Genomic DNA, 27,972 nt, shown 5'->3' with positions numbered 1-27,972 from the left:
GGTAGAATGAAGATGTTATCTTCAGGAGTGGTCAATGACTCTGTGAGTCTTTATCATATAACAGCTCTGCCTAAACGGAAGCGCTGTGCCTACGCTCCTCAAACGCAAATATACCTGTGTCGAAAGAGCACCTGACGCTGCCCAGGGGATCTGGAAGGCCGAGGGCTCTATTGTTATAGCGTTTACACTGCCATGGTTCGACCACTCCCTTGCAGTGACTGTGAATTGAGGTTTCGCATAACCCGCCCTCCCCGGAGTTCTAATACACAACGCCTCATCTCATAGCCATTGGGAAAACCACCTCGCCTGTTGTGGCAAACGCGCAGTTTTAACCGGCCAACACCGTTTGTGGATTTATGTAAAAGTGTCAGAGGCTCAGGAGATTGAGGGGACGTGAATTTCACATACATTAGGACACCGAGTTTACCGGGTTCACCTGTACAGGTAAGCGGCGAAGGGCGGCGTTTCCTTTTAGAAACAGGTGTTTTTAGAAACAGTGTTATTAGCCGTCGCTACTTACAGGAAGATTAAACTAAGGTGTGTCCTTCGGGTTGTTTTGTGCTCGCGCTGCTCCTGCATGTGACACATTTTGAAGTCTCTGTGTTTTTTTTATTTTAATTTTCTTTTAATAATACTGTATCGTGATATGATCGAGTACCCGTCACATGATGTCTTTAAAATAGTTTCATGAGGATTGAGAAACTAGTGAGCGTTTGGGACATGATCTAAAGATTTACCTGCTCACTTTTACCGGCCCACTTCATTAATATTTAACTGGCCAGCGATAGGTTAGTTTAGCAGGGGGCATCTTGCAGTAAGACTGACATTCAACTCCTGCTTATCATCGATCAAATTTTTTTTTTATAATCTAAACTAAAATAAAGAGATAATGTCAGTTATTATAAGATAAATCTGGAGGGGGAGACTTTCTGGATAATTGTTCAAATAGGCTATTTTCTGGGTATAAAGAGAAAGAAACTAAGGATAGCCTAAATTTACACAGGGGTCAATGACATATAAGGATGTCCAAGGTGAGATATAGCCTACACACAAAATAATTGATAGGCGTACTAAAGACGACAAATCGGACAAACAATAAAAAGAACTAAAACACTTTCCTTGCACTCTGGATAAGCACAAGTGTACACAACATAGATTCATTATAGAACGTGTGTATTCAAATAATGCAGTTTTAGAATATTTAAGATATATCCAGACCAATAAACCCCCCAGCATGGCCAGCTTGGTGAATGCAAGCATAAATGTGTTAATATTCTGCCTTGCACAGTTTACAGTTTCTCTCTAAACCGATATCATATGTGAATTCCATCTTTCAGTCCCCACTTCAGTGCTGAGTGAGTGTCCAATTTGATGTATGTAAAAGAGTGTCCCATGATGTAATGTAATTCAAAATAATAATATGAAAAACTCACCACTTCTACAGCATTTTCATTCATTTTTTTCCATCTTGTCAGAGCAGTATCATTTAAAGGGCATATAGTAAGCATGTGCACGTGTGCAGTGGGGGGAGGGAAGATCCTGTTTGGCCAGTTTAATGTTGTCATAAGTGCCTGTGTTTTGGACTTTACCTTACAGCCTTCTGTTGTGATACCTGTGTATATCTTGTTCATTCTAGTGAAAACCACTAGTATTGATCAGAAATGGTGTGATGGTAGAAGTCTAATGTGGCTGTTTAAATAAAAAAAGTATTGTGTATATCATTTTTCTTTCAATCTTTTCAATCCTTCAAGATATTATTTTAATACTTCAATGAAATCAATCTTATCTGTTTTCCAAGACATTAAGATTTACTGTAAGATGCAATCAGTTGTTTTGTCCTCTTTTGAAAAGAGGACCTCTTTTCCTTGAAAAGGATGTGGCCTGGCGGGTTTTGCATTTCTTTGCATATTGCACATACTCGCCGACCACACGCAACTCATCCATTAGCCAATCGCTTATTCTCAATGTATGCATGTAGTGCCTTTAGTGGGGTCTTTGGCGGGGGTTTGTTGTCAACATTAAGCCCTGAACTTGTTGTTAAGTTGGAAGGTCTTTTTTACAAAGCTCCAGGTCCTGGAATGAGATTGGTATGTCAGTTGTGTGACCTTAGTGAAACATTAGAGATTTAGATCAAGCTCATTTGTTACCTAATTTAGCAGAAAATGGCCTTGTCATGGTACCTTTTGTCCATGCTTATTGTATCAAAAATAAAACAAAATAAAAAGCACGTAAAATATGATGTCTACATTTTATTTAGCCTTGTTTGATGAATATAAAAAGCTTTTTGCATGAGCAGGGAAATCCCCCATTGTGGTTAAAGAAATCCAGATAACCCCTAACAAGAACTCACTCTGATCACACCATGGATTTGTTCTTTGATTGATTGTCTAGGTATTCATTAGCCCTTATCAGATAGCATGATCATAATGTGTCACCTGACTGCAATGCACGTGTGTTAATGTGACTTCAGGTCTTGAAGGCATGTAAAACGGCATGATGATATCATCAAGCTGTGCTTGCTTGTGTAGATAACCTTTCCCTGACTCCTAGAAAGTTTGTTTAAATGCTTTAATCTGACACATGCACTATTTTAATGCAATATGCAGTGTTTCTCTCAAAATGTTTACTGTTTCTGTTTAACGAATAGATGAAGAAAGAGTTGGTAATGGTTTGTGCTAAATCACAAATGCCCTTCAGTATAATAATGTTTTCATAAAAGTATGAAGGTGTTATCCTGCTCTACATGACAAACAAATTCATATTAGTCCAAATTTTGGCTTTGACTTAAAAACCTGGGTGTTTTTTCACTTGTTATTAAGGACTTTGGAAGGCAGTTTTGAGATATACCGATAACACATTTTTATTCTCATTAACTTTTTTTGACCATGTAAATCACAATAATTATAATGTAATAACAACAATAATCACCAGTATAAGTATTAGTGCATATTATACTTTTATTGTTGTAGTCTAATGATCATGTAGTTATTATTATGTCAAAAAGCAGTATCGTATTCGTATCCTTCGTATCGTTGATTTTAAATGCAGTTTAATGCATTACTTAATTATAGTATGGGAAATAAGTGGTAGTGATCAAGAGAATACATTTCCATCAGGCTTTTTTATGTGGCAGCATAGACAACAATGTAATCACATTATCGGGTTTTATCGTTCATCTCAACATTTCCATGTGTTTAATAGCGAATGATTCTCCTTTCTGATCGGCAGGAAACCTGAACCGTCCATTAGTAACACAAGCTATGACGTTGCTAGGGTACAGCTTGACTCTGGCATGGTTGCCATGGCAACCGTAAACAGTCTGGTATAAAAAAGTTGTAATAGTGATAGCCCACCTGAAACTGAGAGAGCCAAATGGTGGAAGGGTCACAGTAGAAACAACAGCCGTCATTTAAAGGCAAGAGAAATGGGAAATTTACCCCACCAGCTGGCTTATATGGTCGGGGAAACATACCTTCTGAAGTCTCCTTGTTCTCACAATTGAAGCTTTACTGTGTCTGAACACCACTAAACACCTGTTTGTTGCTTACAGGTAGGGCTTTCATCACACTTGACTTGAACATGTTTTATTATTTAAGGACAATCTTTCTGTATTTTTGGGAACAGAGCGGTTTGTAAATCTTAAACACAACTGCAATATTCATAGCTTCCACTTTTACTGACAGGGACCTTGCTCTTGTTCTTGGAGTGGATTTTTCCGTGCAGCACACTGTTGATTTAGCTATCTGAGGAAAGAGAAATGTGGCAAACCTCATTTGAATGAACACCTTAATAAAGGTACTATAGTTTGAAAGTTGCCCAGATTACACAGGGACATGTCCACCTTAGAAACAACGTGGACTTCATTAACGGAATAAAAAGCCCTCTTTCTCAATACCTTTTTGTTCTTGCCTCTTGATTTACCTTTGTGTGCATCTTTGTCTTTCTCCCTTCACACTATCACATACACTTGTTTATTGGATCTCCAGACTCATGACCTGCCGTAGGTTGTTCTTTAATTAAGGTGTGAGACTAAAGCGAGGCTAAAGATGCAGATGAGAACATCAAAGCCTTAGGGAATGTTTAAACCTATTATTAAAGTCTGGGGCTGTTAACGTTAAGTCATGCAGACATTTTCTGAGAACCATGTGCTAAATTGGTAATTTTTTATTGATTTATTGTATTTCTAAGGCTCAAATGACTTTATTCTGACATGTAATTAGAATAGTCTTATGACTTACTGGTATGAAAGTTTTAAAGGAATAGTTCACCCAAAAATGAATATTTTCTCACCCTCAAGCCATCCTAGGTGTATGACATTCTTCTTTCGCGTTCACGAGAGAGTTGAGATCCAGGCGGAAGGGTGACCTCTGACCTGACGTATGAAGTATGACTTAGGCGTAGCGTAAGCTTAGGTGAGAATTGAACTTCGCGGAAGCGCAGAGGATAGAGCAAAACAAAATGGCGGTCATGAATTAGAAGTCTAAAACGAGAAGTTTTAAAGAAAAATGTTGGAGGATATCAGTATAATAGAAGAGGAGCTACGTCATACGTCGGGTCATACGTCCCTTCCGCCGGAACCACTGATCTATATAAATTATATATATAAATTTATATAGATCAGTGGTCAGAACTCAACTGTCTTGTGAACGCGCGCACAGCCGTTGCCAGAAGCCAGTGATTATATTTTAAACATTTGTTTTATATATATTTTATATTTTTTTCTTACAAAAACCCTTCGCTTCAGAAGGCATTTATTGACCCATTAGAGTCATTACTTTTATGATGAATGGATGTGCTTTTTGGAGCTTTGAAAACCTAGGCTCTATTCAATGCCATTACAAAGCTGGGAAGAGCCTGGATATTATTTAATTTAACTCCGATTATGTTGGGCTGAAAGAAGAAAGTCATATACACCTAAAATGTCTTGAGGGTGAGAAAATTATGGGATGATTTTCATTTTTGGGCGAACTATTCCTTTAAAGCAGAGATGTTTCAATGTCTCTGATTTAAACTTTAATAACAAAAACAATGTGACTTCCGTGAATCAGTTCAAACTGTCTCTTTATGATCCAATTATTAATTTATCATCATTCCAAAATGTTCCTGTGTGACATTTATATATATATATTAAAAATACACTACTGTTCAAAAGTTTGGCATCAGATTTTTTAAAATGTTTTTGAAAGGTCTCTTATGCTCACCAATGCTGCATTTATTTAATCAAAACAGTAAAAAAATAAAAAAAATAAAAATAAAAAATAAAAAATAAAAAATAAAAATAAAAAGTAATATTGTGAAATATTACAATTTAAAATAACTTTTATATTTTAATATATTTAAAATTGAATCTATTCCTGTGATGGTAAAGCTGAATTTTCAGCACCATTACTCCAGTTTTCAGTGTCACATGATTCTTCAGAAAACTAATATGCTGATTTGGTGCTCAAGAAATATTTCTTATTATTATCAATGTTGAAAACACTTGTGTTGCTTGTGATACATTTTTCTCAGGGTTTTTTGATGAATTGTAAGGTCAAGAGGACAGCAAGAGACCATCGATGTCACATCTGGGTTGCAAAGATGAGGAGAATGCATCTAATTGCAGCAACTTAACTTTATTTACAATAACTTAAAAGAAACAAAACACTCAGGAACAAATTCTTCGACATTAACAGAACAACCAAGCATTTCGCAACAATAATGGACAAGAACAAAACATAGGGCTGAAATAGAACAAACTAATTAATGAATTAAACAACAGGTGTAACTGAATCAGTAACCAAGGCAACAAACACAGAAATTAACACAGGCGGGACAAACTAGAACAAAGGAAACATGTTCCTAACACAGGAATACTGAACACAACCCGGACAATCGATTTAAAGGCAGGGTAGGTAGGATTTTCCAAAAAAAAACATTCCAAATTTGTTTAAACTGTCTTTATATACCAATACATAATTAAAATGTAAGTGCTCTGAAAAAGAGAGTATAAAAATCGAGTCTCTGTAGACCTCTTAATATGCAATAAACACAGCTCATTATTTCCATTCACTCCACCCCTCCCTTCTGAGCTCCTTCCAAAGCCACGCCCCCAAAACACATGAACGCGCGACGCCAAACGCTCAGGCTTAGCTGGAAGACGCATTTATTTACTTACTTATTTATTTACCTGAGACGAGTGGAGAGGAAGGAGTGCAGTGCATGCAGTGACATCATGTCAGAATCACATGTAATAAAATACCTAACTTTATCACTATAAATATAAACAAATAAGATGGCTTTTAGTAGGCTACTCACTATCAAGCTAGCATATCGATACTGGTAAAGTTTAAAATATATTTTGTTTGATTCGGTAACGAGCTATATTTATAGGTAACGAGCTATATTTATAAGGCAAAGCTAAAAACAGTTTGCATTGATACACGTTTTTCCATTACCATCAGTTACACTGTGATGAAGGTGAATTTCGTGTAAGATTCATAATAGGCTACGGTGTTTTGCATGTAAGAGTTTCCATGATGAAAACATTGTTGACTGATGAGGACTAACGTTACACTCCGGAGACAAGCCTACCGCATCGTCGGTTCGAGGACAGGTCCGGGGTCGAGGGCGAAGCAGAGGAGGTCGTTCAAGAGTGCGGGCAACCAGGGTCCGAGGAAGTAGTTTTTGCCTTGTTTGCCTTCGCTGACTGCATATGCAGGTGCTTTGAATTTTTAATGCTCTTTCTCTGCCATAATTTTACTCTTCGTAGGTTTCGCGCCTCTCTTGCACTCCTCAAATCAAACGGGTGCGCGCGCATATGGGCAGATCTTGTAGCAACAGTGGTGGTAGCCATGGTTGCGAGAGTGAGTGACAGTCGGCCAAACCAATCAATTGTTTCGTCCCGGATGGAAATAATGAGCTGTGTTTATTGCAGATTAAAAGGTCTACAGTCACTCGATTTTTATACTCTCTTTTTCAGAGCACTTACATTTTAATTATGTATTGGTATATAAAGACAGTTTAAACAATTTTTTTTTTTTTTTTTTTTGAAAAATCCTACCTACCCTACCTTTAATGTGAACGACTGAATAAAAGTATTTCAGCTTTTTCGAGTATTTCTTAAAAAATAAAAATAAAAATCGTATTGACCCCATATGTATGTAAATAATGTTGTTAATTATTGCATATTGTTCTGCATGTAGATACAAATTCTGAAATGTAATTCTTCCTTGTGTTAATTTGCTTGAGAAGAGTGTAGGGAAATTTGCCTTGATTGTTAACAGTTCTAAGGATCAAATCTGAAAAACAAATGCAGTGTGAACAACCCATAAATTTGAATATAGTTGGGAGCACAAGGAGGCTATTTTGTGTGAAATATGTATGTGATGGTAAATTGACTTCTGTGTGTGTATGTTTGCAGATTACACAATGAACTTTGGTCACAGGAAACAATCTACAGTGTCACCCACACATACAACCTCAGTCATGATGCACATTTGCTCTGACAAAGAGTACACAGTGTGTGTCTTGTTTGTGCTGGTTGAATCAGCCACTGACTCTAAATGCTATCCCTTTGATGATTTAGAATTTAGAAAATTTGCACTTTTACAACTATGCAAAGTCTTTGTTTTGAAGCTGTGATTCAGACAAATGGTCAGAGCTCATAAAATTTACAAACACAGTAAAATTAGCAACAATCATGAACAATAACAGTTGATAATTATTTTTACAGCACTTCAGCTTTGGCTCATGCAATGATAAAGATGTTGCTATTTTGATGCAATTAATTATGTAAACAATATCCTGGTCATTCTGAGGCTACACTAAAAATATGATACTTTAAATGAACTCAACTCAATTATGGATTGTGGTTTCACATAATGGAAGCATGTTTTCTCTACTCAAATACTTCTTTTTTATGAGCTGAGTAATGTGTCTAAATAACATTTTTCAATCAAGTTCATCCTACCTAAAGTATTTGAGTAGAAATAGCATGTTTCAATCACATGGAACCACTGTCCATGATTAATTTAAAGTAAGATAACACATAACAAGCTTAACATAGATTTCCTTGTTGGGTTTTGCATCATGGTTACATCCATGGCATTCTCATAGCAGTGGCTTATTTTATTAAAACAACTTAAATTCTTGTTAGCGGGTCCCAACACACATGTTCTACACTTCACCACAATGGTGTCTCCCTAAAACAGAAACTCTTTTAAAACAAGTCTCCCCATTTTATTATCTTGATTAAAAATGCATAAATATCACTTTATTTCATCGTTTACTCTCCCTATCCAGCACTGTGCAAAACATGATGGGAAGCGGAAATCCTGTTATTTTCAATAATGCTACAGTACTTTGACACAACTAAAGTCATTCATGTAGTCTTAACTCAAATGGATTAAGTGAAGTGGTTAAACTTGATGAAATTAAGTTGTGAGAACATCTTGAAAGAATTATGTTGGATTAACTTTTTTTATTTAAGTAAATTGAACAAGCAGCTACATTTATTTTTGACCTACTTGATTGAAACATGTTCTTTCAAAATTAAACATTGAGTTACTAACTCTAAATACTGTACAATTAATCCCATTTATTGTTTTGTGATAACAATTCCACTACAATGTTAACAGAAGACCATAATGCACTTTCTGTTTGGAAATAGAATTAGTTAGCATTGCTAATATTGCAACAGGCTCAGTTATGCTTTCATGGATGCTAACACAAATGATTGATTTATGTTATTGCTCAGTACAGGGGTTAATGATAGACAAAAGAGTCACTAATAATGTTTTCTTTCTTTCTTTCTGCAGACATGAAGCCTTTTTTCCTGCTTGCCACATTATTGTGGTGTTTAGCTGCAAATTTATCCTGGGCAGCTAAGATAGTGGTAGTTCCTCCAATTATGTTTGAGAGCCACCTGTATATCTTTAAGACCCTGGCCTCTGCTCTCCACGCCGAGGGCCATGAAACAGTTTTCCTGGTCTCTGAAGGTCGGGAGATCCCACCTTCCAACCATTATCGTCTCCAGCGCTACCCTGGAATCTTTAACAGCACCTCAGCTGACGACTTCCTCCAATCAAAAGTTCGCAACATCTTTTCGGGGCGTCTCACAGCACTGGAGCTGTTTGACATCCTAGACCACTATTCTCAAAACTGTGATGCCGCTGTTGGGAGTGCTTCTGTCATGGAGCAGCTAAAACGTGAACGTTTTGATCTCCTGCTCGTTGATCCCAATGAGATGTGTGGATTTGTCATTGCTCACATCCTGGGTGTCCAGTACGCCGTATTCAGCACAGGATTGTGGTACCCTGCGGAAGTTGGGGCACCAGCACCTCTGTCTTACGTCCCAGAATTTAACTCTCTGCTAACGGACCGTATGTCATTGTTTCAACGGGTAGCTAACACAGCAGTGTACCTGGTTTCCAGGTTTGGTGTTCAGTTCCTGGTTCTACCCAAGTATGATCGCATCATGAGGAAGTACAACATCCAGCCATCGGTATCCATGCATGATCTGGTTCAGAACAGTCGACTCTGGATGCTGTGTACTGACCTGGCACTGGAGTTCCCACGACCCACTTTGCCACATGTTGTCTATGTTGGGGGCATCCTTACCAAACCCCCCAGCCCCTTGCCACAGGTAAGAAACCAATGCTATTATATTTAAAACCTTCTCTAAACATTGCTATGTTATTCCGACTATTTTAGTGTCATGACTTTTAGGGATGCACAAGATATTGGTACCATAATAGGGTGGCCCAGCAGTGCACAGCACAACAAAATTTAAAAGCAAACATAAGTTAACATCCAGTGGAACCAAGTCTAAGTCACAACAGAATAAAAATGCTTCGACGCACTAGTGTACTATCACAAGGCTAAATTCAGCTACTTATTTGTTAGTTATTTATTGATGTGTGAACCTCCCTTTTAACGTGGCTCTTCCCTAAGTCGTCCATATCTATGGCTATGTTAGACATGTTCCTGGGTCAACAGATTTTGTTGATCCAGGAACAACATTCCTGTCTGAAAATGTATTCTTATCCATATCCGGTAAACCCTAACCCTAACCATAAGTTATCCCTTAAATCAGAGGCAAATGATAGGTGAATAACACTGATGTAGAAGCACCAAACCCTGATTGTAAACCTAAACTTTACATAAACTGTAAACTTGTCCCTCAACCTGATTGGTTGATTGGAATGTTGTTCCAAAATCAACAAAGATTTTGATTCAGGAACATGTTGCACTTGGTGAAATCAGGTTCTGCGTTAGAGTTGAATGAGCCAAGCCAGAATACTGAACTTCCCATATGGGCCAATTCACACAGAAACATTCACACGCACTTCTTGTGTACTATTGCGATATCAGCCCATTTCATAGTGATATTTCTTGGCCACCATAGAGGGTGCATTAATGCTAACATTCTGGCTTTATACTAGAGGTAATGATCTAATGAAATGGTTTTACTATACCAGTACCTGGCTGAGAAAGGAACGTTGTGCCATGGCTTGATTCCATTGTGTCATGGCTTGATTTTGCTATGTTGTGGCTTATTTTCGCTTTGTTTTTTTCTTCTTCATTGTGTTATGCACTGCTGAGCCACCATAGCATTTACTGTCAGAGAAAAGGTGCAAAGATTCTACCTATAGGGCTACAACAGCTTGTTATTGAGGCTGTACTCTTAAAGGGTCATCTATGTATCTTGTTTACCCATAAAAGGTCTGTAGTCGTACCTTAAGGGTATATATTATTACTCTAAGGCAGTGACATAGCTAGAATTGTATTTTCACTTATATATATTGGATCTATGCATTTAGTCTTAAAGTGAAAGCAGGCTAATATTCCTGCTGCTTTCTGTTTTTAATTTTAATCAAACAACAAAAGAAAAAGAAATATCACTCACTGCTCTCAACTGAATAACTATTGTAAAGTCTTTAATATGGTTAATAATCTATATTTAATTTATACAGTGAAGACTTTGCAGTGTTAGTTTATATTGGATAATTCAATTTCTGTACCTGAACTAGACCTTCCTGAAAAACCTGTTGAATTAATTTGTGTTTTTGTTCTATTGTTTATTTGTTATTGCTTGCAATTTGTTTATTTGTTCTTATTGTATTACTGAATGTTCACTTGTCTTTAATAAGGTTGAACTTTATATGAGGCCGCTAGTTTTTGTGACATTTCACTGGTATTTAAAATTTTGGTGTCGTAAGCTTATTTATTAGAATAACTTATTTATTAGAGTTACATGGGTCAAAAACACTGTAAACAATAACATACAAATATTAATAATAAATAATTTAATTAATACAAATGATACACCTAAACTACAGCATATAGCTCGGCGACTATACCTTTTACATAAGTCTTTGAGGATGATTATTAAAAATGTTGATGCAAGCATAGTCCAGAGAATCCACCAATTCCTGTTCAAAAGGCAACAGGGAAAGATTATTTGAATGCAACGTTGTTATGAATGATCTCAAACTTGATTTGATTCTTGAGAAAAATTCTTTCGACACATCAAGAAATCAGGCAGTGTGATCATTATCTTTTACAGTTTAGAGTAGAGACTCATGTTTGGGAAGACATCAGGGGCCCTATTATACACCCGGTGCAATGCAGCGCCAAGCGCGACGCAAGTGTTTTTTGCTAGTTTCAGTCCGACGCAGTTATCATTTTCACGTCCTGTGCCACGTTGTTTAAATAGCAAATGCATTTGCGCCCATTTCTGGTCTGAAAACGAGGTGTGTTCAGGCACATGTATTGGCACGTTGCTAGTTTGAGGCAACTGAAACCTGGTCTAAAGTCAATGGCGCAATATATATATATGTTTTATTAATGTGCGCCTATAGGCGGGTCCACAAAGTGCTTACACTCTGCTTATTACACACACAGGGACGCGCAGCAGCACACAAAAATGTCAAATAAAAATAAAAGGATTACAATGTAAAATATGAATATTGTGTAACCTCTTTAACCTCACGCACAAGCAGATCCGTTTGCTCTCTGGAGATGCGTTCAGTCTTTCCTTTTGCAAATTGTGCCATGTAAATAGCGAATCCGCCATGGCGCGAGCGCAACTGGCTTTTAAAGGAAATGGGAAATTACACTCTGATTGGTTTTTTGCACGTTATGCCCAAAACACACCCATTACTCATTAAGAGAATAGGGATAACCCTTTAGACCACGCGCTGAGCACGCCAACATTTTTCCTGTCGTTAAACTAGCAAAATAGGATTTGGACACGCCCTAACTGCACTTGCTTTAGACCATGCGCCTAGATTGTTCAAATAGGGCCCCAGGTGTCCAAAACTTCTATGAGGGAAAAGACAGAACAGTGACCATCTTCAATTTTCCTACGCAGAAGTAAAAAGAAAATGTGTTGTTCTTGCTTCTTCAAATGAAAAACCTAGTGTTCACATGGCATCCTCAGTAGCTCAGCTTTTGAAAAAAGAAAAAGAAAATACACCAGGTAAACATGCTGTGAATGCACACATTAATGGATTAGTTCACAAAAAAATTGAAATCATCCTCATGACGTTCCAAACCCGTAAGACTGTCTTTCATCTTCAGAACACAAATGAAGATATTTTTAATGAAATCTAAGCGATTTCTGTCCTTCCAGTGACAGCCTACGCAACTACCACTTCATGTTCATAAAGAGATTGTAAAACTAATCCATATGAATTGAGTGGTTTGTCCAAATTTTTTAAAGAGACACAATCGCTTTATATGATGAACAGATTCAATTCAGGCTTTTATTCACATAAACATTCATCAACGCACACATCATTGGTGGTAAACGGAAGTTCAAGCATGTTCACTTGATGTGCAATGAGTTTTGTTCTCGCACACCAAGCAGGTTCGGTTGAGCTTCTATTTACAGTATGTTCGCTGATCAATGTTAAAATGTGAATAAAAGCCTAAATTAAATCTGTTCATCATATAAAACATTACGTCTCTTCAGAATACGTCTCTCATTAGTTTTACAATCTCTTTTTGAAGCGTCAAAGGTGTAGGCTAGTTCCGTAGCTGTCAATGGAGGGACAGAAATCGGTCAGATTTCATTAAAAATATCTCCATTTGTGTTCCGAAGATGAATGAAAGACTTATGGGTTTGGAAAGACATGAGGGTGAGTCAATGATTTGGGTGATCATTTTTGGATGAAGTAACCCTTTAATCCCTACTGATTTTATTTTAAACAATCAGAAATATGGGAGGGGGTAGGCATATAAATGAGCGGGCCTAGGGTACTGCCCCAAACTTTAATATCAGCTGGTGAATGATACACTTTACTGAGAGTGTTTTTTTAATAATTTAATAATTGTCATACTGTACATTATAAAGTGATGTCTAAATTCAGCATTTACAATGAATGATTTTAGATTTTAGTGTTTTATTTTAATTTTTTTATTATTTTCGTCAAAATAGTATATCATTTTAATATTGTGCGTTCCTAATCACTCTTTTTGTTGTCTATACTAGTTCACAATAGGCAGGCTTATAAACAGTATTTTTGGATCAATTTAAATACCAACATGTGTTTGTCTGCTCCACAATCGACTGTTAGTATACATTCCAAAGTTTCCTTGTTCTTTCAGTGCATTATGTGCACATGCAGTGCTTTTGGCGCTTGAGTTCATGAATGCCAAGAAAATTACGTCATGATATGGGGATCGACTGACGCAGGAACCTCATTTTCATTTTAAGATCTTCAGCCTAACAAATGCCACAACCCACTCTCTCTAACAGTGACCTTGGTCCACCTTCCACTTATTCAAATTCATTAGGCCTGATGTGGTAAAAATTTGCAAAATGCAAGTTCTGTATAAACATTTTTTTTTATATAAATCTAGTGTATGTAAGTCATTATTATGTTCAGTCTCATTTCACCCGTAATTATATAAAGTTTTGATTTTGCCACCAGGGCGTTATGCTCACAAAGGTCGTTCTTATCAATGCGGGTGATTGCGTGGAGTTGTCCATTGAATAGGAGTGGGGGTTCTGAACCTAAGCTTGCACTGTTGGAATACCAAGCGCCCAAATGGCATCATTGTATGCTGTGGAGCCATAATGCAAATAGTGTTTGTCAGTGCAGTGTGTGTGTGTAAATGTGCCCATTGTCGGGTGTGTATGAAGGACACTGAGACCAGTGTGAGGGGCGGACAGTTAGTGCCAGGCCAATGCAGGCTGTTCAGCTGCAGCTGGACTGCTTCAGACAGCAAGAAAACAGTTCTTACACAAAAACATGCTCATTCTGAGGCTATGCTAACTGCTAACACAAAAGGCTAAGTCTCATTAGTACTATAATTTTTTGTGCTTACAATTGCACTATAGTACCAACAATGCACTTTTTACTTAGCATAATCAGTTTGAGTTGCTATTACTAATATTGTAATACGCCTTAGTCATGTGTATACTTTTCTAGGTGGATGAACTTCTGGTTATGTTTGCTCCATGTAAACAGTGCTTTACAGACAGTAACTCCCTGTCCCTTTTCTGGTAACTTCTGGCACATATTGTGTCCAAGTTACTAGGTTACTAACATGATGTCGTCATCAGGTTCACAAAGTTAAAAGATTGAATACATCTGTACATAAACAGTCTCAGTAAATATTCATTAGCACATGACAATGTTGTAAATTCATAGGCGTAATTTGCGGGTGGGGCGGGTGGGACTCCACCACTTTTTGCTAAGGTCGATATTGTCCCCACCACTTTTGAAACATCTCGCGGCACGAATGTACCAATACAAATAAATAAAACATCTCCAGTTAACTAGCAGAGCATTCATTTCGTTCGTTTGTTAAATAAGAGGCGATCTAGCGCTGAAATGTGTTGTTTTTGAACGGATACTGTGTTCTCTTGTGGCTCGCGCACAGTCTTCACTCGGACGCGCGCTTCAATCCGTTGTGGCGGCTCTCTATTCGTTCCGGTGAAATTATAAAACAAAATGCACACAAACGTGTCCCTGCCTGATATACAACCACTGATAAACATAATCGGTTTTGATAAAAAAAATAAAAAAAAACCTATATGAGTGCGGATTAGAACCCAGAACCTCAGACACACTTGGCAAAAGTTCTGCCACTGGACCGACCAAATCCGCGATTAAAATAGTTGGATTTATGTTTTTATTCACGTGAAAATTCTCGCCACTAACAACATACATTAGACCTCATTAAACAACAAATTAAACCCAATGTACTATTTAAATCAATTGCTGGAAATCGTAATGTTATTGTACATACATCTGATTTATGATTTAGCATTGTGTCAGCAACGCCCCCCCCCCCCCCCCCCCCCATCTCACCCACTTTTTAAAACAAAGTTACGCCACTGTGTAAATTAGTAAATAAAGGTGACTTGATTTGACATTAGTCACATGACATGTAAAGTCTTATGGCTATAATTTTAAAACAGTGTGTGCTTCAATGTTTATCACTGTGTGTGTATATATATATATATAATTTACATTTTCATTAGTAATTCAAGCATTCAGTTTGTGAAATGAATTTAAATATTATTCCATAAAAAACAGTTAACCCCAAAATCACCATCATCGTCATTGTTATATCTCTTAAGCATTAGTCATATGAAGGTTTTTTTTTTTTTATGACAGAACACATTTTTATTTAACAAAATATCTTTGTGTGACACAACTGTCACAAAAAAGTCCTGTTAATTTTTCCACTTTGGAGCTGAATATTAGCCATACAGTGTTTTGTTTTAGGCTTTACTTTGTGGTGTTCTGGTTTAGGTGGCTTATTTTACGGTTATCTTTAATACAAGAGAAGTGTTGTTTGGTCAATATTCTGTGATATTTCTTTTTTATGTGTATGTTAAAGGGTAAGTTCATCCAAAAATGAAAATTTTCCCATAATTTACTCACCCTCAAGCCATCCTAGGTGTATATGACTTTCTTCTTTCAGCCATCACTCTTCCGCCGGAACTCGACTCGCATATGGCCATTACCGGAAGCCAGTGAATATAGTTTATTAGGTTATAAATATGGATTTTTTTTTTTATAAAAACGCATCGCTTCACTTCAGAAGGCCTTTATTAACACCCTTATGGATAACTTTTATGATGGATGGATGCACTTTTTGGGCTTCAAAATGTAAGGTACCCTTCACTCCCATTATAAAGCTTGGAAGAGCCAGGATATTTTTTAATATTACTCCGATTGTATTTGGCTAAAAGAAGTCATATGCACCTAGGATGGCTTGAGGGTGAGTAAATTATGGGATTTTCATTTTTGGGTAAACTAACGCTTTTACTATATGTAAATGTAATCTAAGTTATTTTAGTAAATTTCATATGCTTCCTTTTTGATTTACCCAGTGTTGGTTATTAAAGCAGAAAAGAACCATTCTGCACATTATATTCTCCAGATTGCTCTCTGTGGATGTGCAAAGGTTGAATAAATCTGGTCCTTGAGCTAAAATGAGTTTGACACACCTGGTCTAAAGTCTACATGGCTTAAAAAAGACAAAATGAGAAACAGGTTTTGAGAAATCTTATATGAATAGTTCAGGTTGAGGGGTTCTGTGGCAAAGGTAAAGTAGCTTAAGACATGTCCACACCTTAAAACAATTTCATAGTATGATCAAAATGTTTTCACTTGTTTAGAATTGAAAGTTGAAAGTTAGCATTGTCCCTTTGGACAAGGTTGCAACATGCTGGTGATCCCTCATACTGCATTTCTACTTCATCAGACTGTAAAACGTTGTTGATGTAACAATGTTAGGTTTATTTAGTCATATAAAATGATGCTTTAAATAAACCTTTTTGATTTATATACAATCCTTTGAAATGTTTGGTCTGGCTTTTGATTTCCATGTAATGTTGAATTGCTTTGTCTTGTGAATACAGTCATCACAAATTTCATAGATGGACTGTTGAACTGTGTTGTATTTGATCTGTGTGTGTACAGGAGTTTGAAACCTGGGTGAAGAATACAGATGAACATGGTTTCGTGGTGGTGTCGTTTGGTGCAGGAGTGAAGTATCTGTCAGATGACATTGCTCAGAAACTTGCTGGAGCCTTGAGCCGTCTACCCCAGAGAGTCATCTGGAGGTACTGCCATTCATTCCTTCATTCAAGTGATCGGTGAACCATTTTACCAACAGATCAAGTCCCCTGCGTATCATTCCGTTAAAGTTTTTTCTATCACAAAGTATCCATTGGCAACTGATATGGTGGCAGGCCACTGATAAGCCTGTGGCTACAACTTACTTTTTTGTTTTCCTTTTCCAAACCAGTAAACCCTCATTGAAAATGATCTGATGGTTTGTTAGACTTTCCAATGGTTTCTAAATGCAAAACTTCATGAATACATGAGATGTGGTCACAGGTCTCTTAAAAAGACAATCTGCAAAAGATTATGTAATCATTACTCTGATCATCATTTAATACTGTGGTATGTTGTGTTTAAAACTTTCAGAAATACACATTCATTACAATGGGCTTTACAATTCATTACAATACACAACAAAATGGTCTCTAAAATGGTATACAAATTGCCTCTCAAACCCTCACATTAAATTATATAGGAATTGTGCATAATAGGAGTAGTTCACCCAAAAATCTAAACTTCTGTCATTATATACTCATCATAAACCCATATGACTTGACATTTTTAAAGATTTTTACAGATTACTTTTTTAATTACAATAAATGGGGACTATCTAAAAGTAGTTAATATTGTGTGCTATATTCCAAGTCATCTAAAGCCATATGAGCTTTATATGAAAAATAGACCAAAATTTAACTCTGCTATTAATATAGAACCACTTTAATGATACTGTAATCATGATAATTTTCCTTTTTGAAGCTTGAAAGCCTCAGTCCCATGAGTAATAATGCCATGGAAAAGATCAACCAGCAGGTCTGGAACCACATAAGGGAATTATTTATTTACTTTAAAATATTTTATAAAATGTATAAAAGAATTTAGGGAATTTGAGATGTGATGCTCTTATCAGTTAATGGACAATGTGTCACAAGTGCATGTAAACTTTAAATCTCTCATTGAAGGAATTTTGTTTCTTTATAAAAAAAATAATAATAAAAAAAAAAATGCTTATAAATAGCAGCACCTTTTTTTTTGTCATGGGCATTCATATTGTCATGACTCCCGTAGTCATGCCATATAATCTCAGTTGCTTTCTTGTGTTCATGCAAATGTGCCATGGCAAGACTTTACTAATGAGGACACTGTTGGGAGGGGAAATGCCCAGGGAACACACACATACCAGATAAATAGAATGTACAGATAGACAGACACACTCCAGTGATCCACAAAATATACCACTGTTGTTACGTGATGAACATATGGTCTGAACTCTTTCTTTCTGACATGAGCATACATTTTAGTAATGGTTATTAGAGTCACTGACTGCTGTCAGGTTTCTTAGTAACTGTTGAATGTTTGTCATTAGGTTTGGCACATACTTGCCTGTAGGCTGTGTGCATTTGCCCACCAGGGACAGAGAAGACATACATTAATCCCGGATCTTTACTAAGTCTTGAGCCAGACTTCAAAGCAAAGGCTTCATATAATCTCCACTAAAGAACTATTGCTGTTGGTTTAATTAGTCATTTAGCAGATATCCAAAGACTCACAGTATTTATTTCTTAAAGCCAACATCAAATTACAGTTGACCCTTTAATTGATCAATATACGTACTTTTCAGAAGTTAATTTGGGGTTTGTTTTTTAAATGGTTTTGAAAGAAGTCTCTTATGCTGACCAAGGCTGCATTTATTTATTCAAAAATACAGTAATATTGTAAAATATAATCACAATTTTAAAATAACAGTTTTTATCATGTTATCATGTAACTTTTGAATGTGATGGCAAAGTCATGCAATTTTTAGCATCATAACTCCAGTCTTCAGTGTCACATGATCTTTCAGAAATCATTGTGATCATTTGTGCAACATACTTCCATATTCTAAATCTTCATAATCTAAAATTAATTCCCTTTTCTTCTGATGTCGCCTAGGCCATGTTGTCAGCACAAAATGTTAACAAATAGCATTATACATTAGCTATTTTGGCATTGCTTTTGGTGAAAGAGGAGGAAGGATTTTGGAGGAAGAGCAGCCTTTAGTTAGTTACCACAGTAATTTGACTTCCAGGTCCCATCCTACATTGTTTTTGTTTTATTTGTAAATCTGTCACTTTACATAGTCAAATGAATATAGTTTCATGTTCCTTTCAATTACATGCTGAAAAGTATAATGGTTATTGCTCTTTATTTTTCAAAAATAATGTTTAAATACGGCATACATGACTACTTTGTAGCCTTTATAAGCTCTGAAGGAATCCACATGTTTGATTGATGCTGGTGGATTGTTTTTCATCTTTTGCTTTTTATTTGCCTTCTGAATGTAAGCTTTGTTACTAAACCAATCTATGCATGCAAAATAATTGGTCTCTGTCTCTCTACTCTAATGTACTTTTTTCCCCAGTATGCCCCACTCCTCTGATCTCACAATGTATCTTTGATGCTTTGACTAACTTACAAATTATTCATATTTATCAGCTGACAATTGTCTCATTCACTAGCCCTATGGCCTAATTTTTTTTAAAGAGCCTATAGAAAGAGCTGCCTGTATCTTACTGAATTCAATCTCTCTGTAGGTTTTCTGGAGTTCCTCCCCCAAATCTTGGCAACAATACTAAACTAGTGGACTGGATGCCTCAGAACGACCTGTTGGGTAAGTATACATCCTATCTCTCACTAAATAAAAGTACATTTTTAGAAAGTCATATGAAGTTTGAATGTTCCCTCTGGATTTTTTGGCAACACTAGTTTAGGGTCCAATTCTCACAATTAACTATATTGCTTATTAGCATGCATTTTACTCAGATATTGGCTGTTTATTAGTACTTATAAAGCACATATTAATGCCTTGTTCTGCATGACCATATTCTACATCCCTTAATTCTACCCAATACCAAAACTTAACAACTATATTAATAAGCAGTAATTAGGAGTTATTTGAGGCAAAAGTCTTAATTAAAAGTTAGTTAATAGTGAGAATTGGACCCTAATCTCAAGTGTGACTGAATTTTTGTTCCAGTCCTCCTTACTATTTAAAAAAAGAAGAAGAAATTACTACTTTAAATAAATTCAGCAAGGATACATTAAAGCGATCAACAGTGACAAAGACTTTTTCATTGTTACAAAATATTGTATTTCAAATAAAGGCTGTGCTTTAGAAATTTGTGTTCTTCATTAAAGAATCCTCCACAAAAAATATCCACAAACATTTTAACATTAAGTATTAAAATATTAATTAAGAAATGTTTCTTGACCACCAAATCATCATTAGATTGATTTCTGAAGGACCATGTGACACTGAAGACTAGAGTAATGCAAAATGCTGCTGAAAATTTAGCTTTGCCATGGCAGGGATAAATATATATTTTTTTCATTAACAAATTTCAAATTATAATAATATTTCACAATATTGCTGTTTTATGATCAAATAAATGTAACCTTTATGAGCTATGGGGAATTCACAACAAAACAAATCTTACCAATTCCAAACTTACCCTGTTGTCTAATCTTTTTTTTTTTTACTTTCTATTTTTACTTAGCATTCACAGTATGATAAGTTTAAAAACACAAACATTTGTCTTTAACTTTTAGGCAGTTTTTCCTCTCAAGTAAATTATACCTTGTTTTAAGGCTGTTTAGATAGAAAACCGATTTAGAAAAAGATGTTTTCTTTTTATTTGTATTAGTGTAAGGAAGAGAGAGAGCACATCCTCCTCACTGCTCTTTTCTGCATCTCTTAGGATAATGTCTCTGTTGTCTTAGAGGACACAAAGCCTGCGTGTGTGTTTGTTTGTGTGAATGAGTTTCTGTCTCATTGTACACCATGGGCTTGAGGTCACAGAGGACCTTTATGTCTCCATCATTCTGTCTTTTCTCTCTTTCTCTCACTGTCTTTCTGCTGTCCGCCACACTTCCTGTTCTCTGAATGACCTAGTTGATGCATCCTGTGCTTTGGTCTTCCATTAGTTTGGTCTTCTCATTCAACCATAAGTAACGACTAGAAAAAAGTCTGATACACAAAGTCGATAGACAGGGTGAACCCAAGGGATTTCTTCTCTGAGGACCCTCAGCTGTTTAACACAAACACCTATTTGTTTGAGGTTCAGCTGGACTAAACTTCAAGATCAGTGACCCATGGTCAAAACTGTCACAGTAAACAACAATGATTTAACTTCCATTTTAGTCGGAGCCTGAAATGCACTTAAACACACTGTAATGCAACTGAGCTTTATGCATGAAATGAAACAGTCCTGCTTCATGTTAGTACCAGTGAGACAGTGATACACACTCCACTCTATCCGTGAGAAGCCTCGGGCAAATTTACAAAAAAGTATGCAAATGTTCCTTTGATTTTCCTATGTGTCTTTTAAATGTATTTTTAAAGAGATAGGAGAGTGCTTGATAGCTAATGTACAACTAGTGATTCTGAATAAAACTCTTTGTTCATTGTAACTCATACAGAGGAAGAAGTGATAGCAGGCACAGGGAGGAACGAGTACAGACAGAAGCAACTGAATAAAAAAAAAACTGCTTATTATTTGATCAAGTTGTCAACTTAAATTTTATTAGAATTATGGCAGTTTTACTTTATAGTTTTTGGAATTTTGTGAGGCACACATCACTATTACTGTCTCCTTTTGGAATTTTGTGAGGCACACATCACTATTACTGTCTCCTGAATACAAAACCCTCAATATTGATCATTGGTGTGTAACGCATCTGACACTGTTTATGCCATGTACATGAATTATGCATCTAATCACTTATCAATGACAGGTGTGCCATTACTTTTCCAAGCAATCAGACTCACAGATGATAAAATGGGCAAATCACTTATTTGGAGAGTTAAAATGAAGGAGACAGAATATTATAGGGTGGGCTCATTATAGGGCCAATAACCATCCAGAACACCTTAGGCTACGTCTACATTAATCCAGATACATTTGAAACCATGCATTTTCATTTCAAAACGCTCTCCATCCACATTAGCGTTTTTAAGCATTTTCCAAAAGTTTCTCGTCCTCACTGAAACGTTGGAAAACGCTAAATTCACCCAACTGCACATGCGTAAACCTTCATTACATAGATGGAACAGACAAAATAAAAAATTTGTCACGCAATTCTTCTGTCAGGATCATTTTATTTAGCACAATATCTCACCATTCACTGATGCATCCAGGTCGCACTCACTCACCATTATATGTTTGATCTAAAACGCTACTGCTCTTATGTTTTGCCGTAAATGTGAATTAATTATTTGTCATATTTGCAGGACTGTGATATCAAGAGTGGGCAAAGTAACATACTTTAACAACTGTGTGAAAGTAAATAGCACAAAACAGGCACAATACCGGTATAAACATGAATATCCATCGGTTCAATATGCATCACATGACTAAACGTGTCATCATTTTCAAATGCCTCCATTTTCACAGTCCACACTACAACGCGAAAACAGCATTTTCAAATGTATTCACTTTGGAGAGCGTTTTCAGAAAGTTCATAAAAACATCATCTCAGTGTAGACAGAAGGCCAAAACGGAGAGAAAAATATGTGTTTTCAAATAAAAACACATTAGTGTGGACAAGGCCTTAGTAACATATTTGCAACCACCTAGAACAACACCTTAGCAGCTACATAGCAATGCACTGGCAACCAGCCAGAACATCCTAGCAATGTCTTTGCAACTACCCAGAAAACCACAGTATATATATACAAAAAAAACCACATTGGCATCTGCACAGCAATGGCCTGGCAACCACCCAGAACATTACAACAACTCAAAAAAAAATGTGTTATTAATGTTACCATGGTAAAGAGGAGCCATCCATCCAGTAACCCTGTAGTTACTATGGTCTCACTCAAAATGCCACAGTTAAATGATGATTACAATGCAGAAGCTATGGTAAATGTTCAGGGATTCATGGTATTTGTTTGTAAATTGCACATTTTTCAATATAATTGTACTTTTTCTCTCACATTGGACCTCTTGTTCACCTACAGGACAGACAAACACACGGGCCTTCTTGAGCCACGGGGGCTTGAACAGCATCTATGAGGCCATGTATCACGGTGTGCCCGTGGTGGGTGTCCCGCTGTTTGGAGATCACTATGACACCATGACACGAGTTCAGGCCAAAGGCATGGGCATAATGCTTGAGTGGAAAAGGATGAGTGAGGAAGACCTTTATACTGCCATGGTTAATGTCATTACAGACAAAAGGTAAATCATATGTGTATAAAATGCCTGTATAAAATGAATAAAGTGCATTGTTAAGCACACACACACACACACACACACACACGCACACACACACACACACACACACACACACACACACACACACACACACACACACACACACACACACACACACACACACACACACACACACACACACACACACACACACACACACACACACACACACACACACACACACACACACACACACACACACTATCTGACTGCAGCCATTGTAAAATGTTTGTCAAAAAAAACAGGTAATACAAATCCAAACCCACACACACAGCCAGGTTAAATTTTAATGACTGTGGAATTGGGGTTACTCAAGTTTAACGATAAACAAGAACTGTTGAAGACCCTGTAATGGTGTCAATATTTGCAGATCCATAGTGTTTCAACAAATCCAATGGAGCCAAAGAGCAACGTAGTCTAAAAAATAGTTTCTAGAGCTTTTAGTTATATTAAAGAGACAGTTCACCCCAAAATGAAAACTAGTGTTTAGGAAGAGAAACTATGGTACAGTGCCATCTTGTGGCCAAGATCAACATCATGTTGGTGATGTGCTTTTGCTGTCTTGGATGTTCTGAAACCTTTCCATCTCTCTTTCTATTAAGGTATCGTGAGCGAGCACAGTTGCTGTCTCAGATTCATAAAGATCAGCCTGGTCATCCAGTGAATCGGGCAGTTTACTGGATTAGCTATATACTCCGTCACCACGGCGCCGATCACCTCCGCACTGCAGTCTACGAGATCCCCACCTACCAGTACTTCTTATTGGACGTCGCCATTGTGATAGGAGTGTGTCTGCTTCTTGTTGGCTACTGCCTATACCGAATAGGCAAGTGCATTCAATCACGAGTGGGGCGCGGTTCATCTCCAGGGGAAAAGGTGAATGGACACTGTCATAATGGAATTCCAAATGGCAAGCACAAAAGAAATGGCCATGTTAGAAGTACAGATAAGAAACTAAAGTAAAGCACTAGGAGAAATCAACACTAACGCTTTACTAAAGAGAGGAATTAACTACTCTTCACTCAGAGCAGGGCCTATCCAGGAAATAAATACATGGGTCAATAAAGAAACAAACCAACCATTAAAACAATGAACTGTAAGTAGGAAGCCAAAGTAAGGAAGAATGGAAGGAAACCTGAAAACATAAATGGAAAACTCCTGAGGACGTTTTTCCCCTTGTTGAGTGGAGTTAATGTTCAGTTGTTCAATGGTCCTGAATGTTGAGTTTATACTTGTGGAAAAAGCAACGGTTTTGAAGTTTAGAAGTTAGTGGTTTTAACAAGAAGTTATCATGGGGCATCAGGTTTCACTACATCCAAATACAATAAAGATCTCTATCTATTTATATAAATTTCAGACTGTTTTGTGCACAGAGCCCTGTTGACTGTTGTGCACTGAATTTAATTTATGTTCTATATTTATTTCTCACGCACTCCATCCCTTCATTTTCATTTCTTAAGCAAAATTAATTCTTGGATATTAGCAAACTAGCATATTTGCTAATGTTTATGCTGCCAGCCTTGCCTTAATCTTTAAATATGTAGGCCTATAGCATGTTTTGCTAACTTACAACTTCATTTCTTTTAGAGAAAAATCTGCACAAGCTAATGCTGCTAGTTGCTATATTGCTAGTTATCTATGCAAAAGGCTAGAGCCTTTGTTGAGAACAGTTAAACTTCAAATCTTGCTTCCATTTACAATAATTTGGTATTCCTGGAGCCAGTATAGGCCTACTAACATTCTTAGAGCATCTTTACCACTTTTCCCCTTTTGTTTTGCTATTCTCAGCTAGCGTCATTTAATGAGTTGATAGCACAACTTTAGTTTCTCTTCAGAAGGGTGCAGATCACGTGTAACATCCCTTCACACAGTCCACTTGTTGGCAGATATGGGTTCAAATGAGCAAAATTATACATTTTATTTGAATTAAGCCATTTACCCTATTCTGTTGCTTCATGGATGTTTAGGTTTTAAAGTCCTCCGTTCATCTTTACTGTATGGTTTCTTTCATTGAGCAAATCATAGGAGGAACAGTAATTTTTTTTCAAATGTGGGAGGGGTATACAGAAGAGTGCCTGTGTGTCTCAAAATGTCCCAAACAAACTACATTTTTATTATAACGTGTATCAGACTAGTGTTGCTATCAAAGAAAAAGTCTGTTTACTAACATGTTCCCACAAATCAATAGGCCTAGAGTGACCTGGAGGATTTTTGTACTGTAATTAACATATCCCATGGTGCTCTACTGCTCCTTCTAACTTTCAGCCATTTTCATCAACGGAGGTTCTGTGAAAGGCGATTTTTGGTAACATTTCAATCTAACATTTAGTTCTGCAACTTTTCAAAATATGTTTTGAAGTGGCAATAAACAGAACTTCTGCAAATTATTTGTGCGTTAAAGTGCATTCTCACCCTCAGAGTTTTTATTTTATTTTTTAAATGCCACTGGACAACCTGTTAAAATCACATGCTGGTTTTACAACTCAATGTCAGACTGAACTGTTACCAGTAATGGTCTCAATTTGGAAGTGTATAATTGTTTCAATTGCACCACAACATTTGAAATGCACTTGATTTATCAAAATACAAAGTGGTACGTTACATTTAAGTTTTTATGAATGACTATGAAATTGTGGACATATTTAAGCCAGTAGGCATAGTTATTTGCATTAAGTGGAGATTATAAAGGTTATCAGTTCTTGAAAAGTGTTGTATAATACAGCACCGTCATGTTCTAGCACTGTTCATATACTGTAAACCATATTTTTCCCATATCACCAAAACACCATCACCTAAGAACATAAAACCAAAATAACCGAACTGAAGAATTATTGAAGTCATAAAAATTGGAAACTGTTTTTACCATGAGGTTTAAAGCATTTCTTGAGCCAAGCACTGTTTTAGACTGTCCATACTTGAAAATACACTGGCTGCAAATGCATTAGAGCTATGACTGGTGAAACAGTGAACACTTTGAACATTATAATTATTTTTGTAGTTTGTTTTGTATGATTTTCAGTATTAATATTAGATGGTTAACAACAAAGAAAAAAGCTGCAGATGGGCTCTGACATTAAAGGCTGTGTGTTTGTGAGTGGTTATAGATTGTGAAAATGTATGCGTGCACATTTGAATGGGGTTGCTTGAGCCTACTTGTGCCCAGCTTTCACTTTATATACTGATGATTTAAAACCAATGCTCCAGTTCACAGTACATCAATGCCTTTCTTTGTCTCTTGTAGTCTGTTTCCTGATCAAGTCCTTAGACGTATGTTAAAAGCTGCTCGCAGGAGTTTAGTCTTTTCTTCTTTCTTTTTATTCATAATGATTTCACGTGTGTCTGTGTTATCATGTACATAAAAAGACAAACAAAAGTACTAATGCTAAATAAACATTAAACATTTTGTTTGCTTATTCTTGTCATCTGATGATTCTCTCTTGACTGTGTAAGAAGATGTTGCCGCCTGTAACACCAATGGAAATTCAGTGAGCTAGTCTGAAAGTCACAGGGCACATGCGTGGTGTCAAGTTCCACTGTCCTGAAGTCTCGGTTTTTTCCCATGACCTCTTTGATAGTTTTGTCTAATCCTTATTCTGCAAAATGTTTGGTGCTATCAGGTTGATACGCTTTGCTAAATCACTATTGTTATCCTGTGAAAGCGCTTAGAAACATTTATCAAACCATTGTTGTTTTTTCATTGTTTTTTTTACAATACGTTTTGCAATAAAAAAGACAGCAGGATGTTTTTCTTATTTCTTAGATAACAGATGACTGCGGTGGGAGTATAAAACTACACGCCTGTTGGACAGCAGGTATCAGGTGTTGTCCTTATGTTTTCAGCGCTGTCACACTAGATGGGTGTGTATCCAGAAAATACTTGTGTGTTGATTAAGAGATAAACTGACACATTATCCCATCTTTCTCTTAATTATTCACTGAGAGTTTAGCAGATAATGTGTGCATGTTTGTGTATTAAGACTGTTTAGTGCTAATTGAACAGTCTTTCTGGTTTCACAATTAGACAACACATTCTCATTGAAAAAACTTGCCTGTGGCGACATTTCTGCAAAATGATATTACATTGCTTCTTGCACATTTCGCAACACTTTCAAAGTGAAATGTCCAATGAGTGGTGCTAAAAGCATGTCCAGTTTTATTTTAAAAGTTATTGTGAACGGTGTATTACTTTGGTTGTTGTACAAATCTCGGCATTTCAGAAATGAAATGCTATCACGTTTAGTGATAACATGCCATTTTAGCTTGCTTCTACATGTCTTTGAGCTCTTTTTTTGTGACCTGTGTTTTGCGAGACTCATACAGGTGAGCTACCCCAAGTTTACTACATCAGAAAAGCTATACATATGGAGCTGGTTATGTGCATGTACACGTTAGTTCTAGTTTACATACCATGCACTACGGTAAAAGTGTTTTGAGTAGGGGTGCATCGATATGAACATTTTAGCCGATACCGATAACCGATAATTCTTTATATTTGAATTAGTTAATTAGTTTGAATTCTAAATCCAAATTCTTATTCAAATTTTTAAGAGCCTGATTAAAAAAAACTAAAGTCTCACCATTAAAAGCCATGTCCCAAGCACACAATTATAATGTTCTCATTATAATTTATTGTAGCCTCTATGACA

At 36.5% G+C, this 27,972-nt stretch overlaps 1 protein-coding gene across 1 annotated transcript; it reads left to right on the top strand.

The window, feature by feature from the left end:
- Window positions 1-269: 269 nt before the first annotated feature.
- ugt8 (UDP glycosyltransferase 8) lies at window positions 270-26,739 on the top strand. The gene is made up of 6 exons (XM_082164679.1): window positions 270-444; window positions 8,799-9,625; window positions 16,929-17,071; window positions 19,643-19,719; window positions 23,071-23,290; window positions 23,929-26,739. Exons 2-6 carry the CDS (start codon window positions 8,801-8,803, stop codon window positions 24,287-24,289), a joined length of 1,626 nt encoding a protein of 541 aa, XP_082020805.1. The 5' UTR covers window positions 270-444; window positions 8,799-8,800; the 3' UTR covers window positions 24,290-26,739.
- The last annotated feature ends 1,233 nt before the right edge of the window (window positions 26,740-27,972 follow it).

Source organism: Leuciscus leuciscus (genome assembly GCF_965113295.1).
Source record: "Leuciscus leuciscus genome assembly, chromosome: 3".
Classification (NCBI taxonomy): Eukaryota; Metazoa; Chordata; class Actinopteri; order Cypriniformes; family Leuciscidae; genus Leuciscus; species Leuciscus leuciscus.
Note: the sequence above shows the minus strand (reverse complement) of the source record. Positions and strands in the feature narration are given on the sequence as shown.

What these genes read in the sequence shown, in the direction of transcription:
- ugt8 (XM_082164679.1), top strand. Translation starts at nt 8,801, where the DNA reads ATGAAGCCTTTTTTCCTGCTTGCCACATTATTGTGGTGTTTAGCTGCA. An exon ending in CCCCAGAGAGTCATCTGGAG is followed by an intron (nt 17,072 to 19,642) that starts GTACTGCCATTC and finishes ATCTCTCTGTAG; the next exon opens with GTTTTCTGGAGTTCCTCCCC. An exon ending in AATGTCATTACAGACAAAAG is followed by an intron (nt 23,291 to 23,928) that starts GTAAATCATATG and finishes CTTTCTATTAAG; the next exon opens with GTATCGTGAGCGAGCACAGT.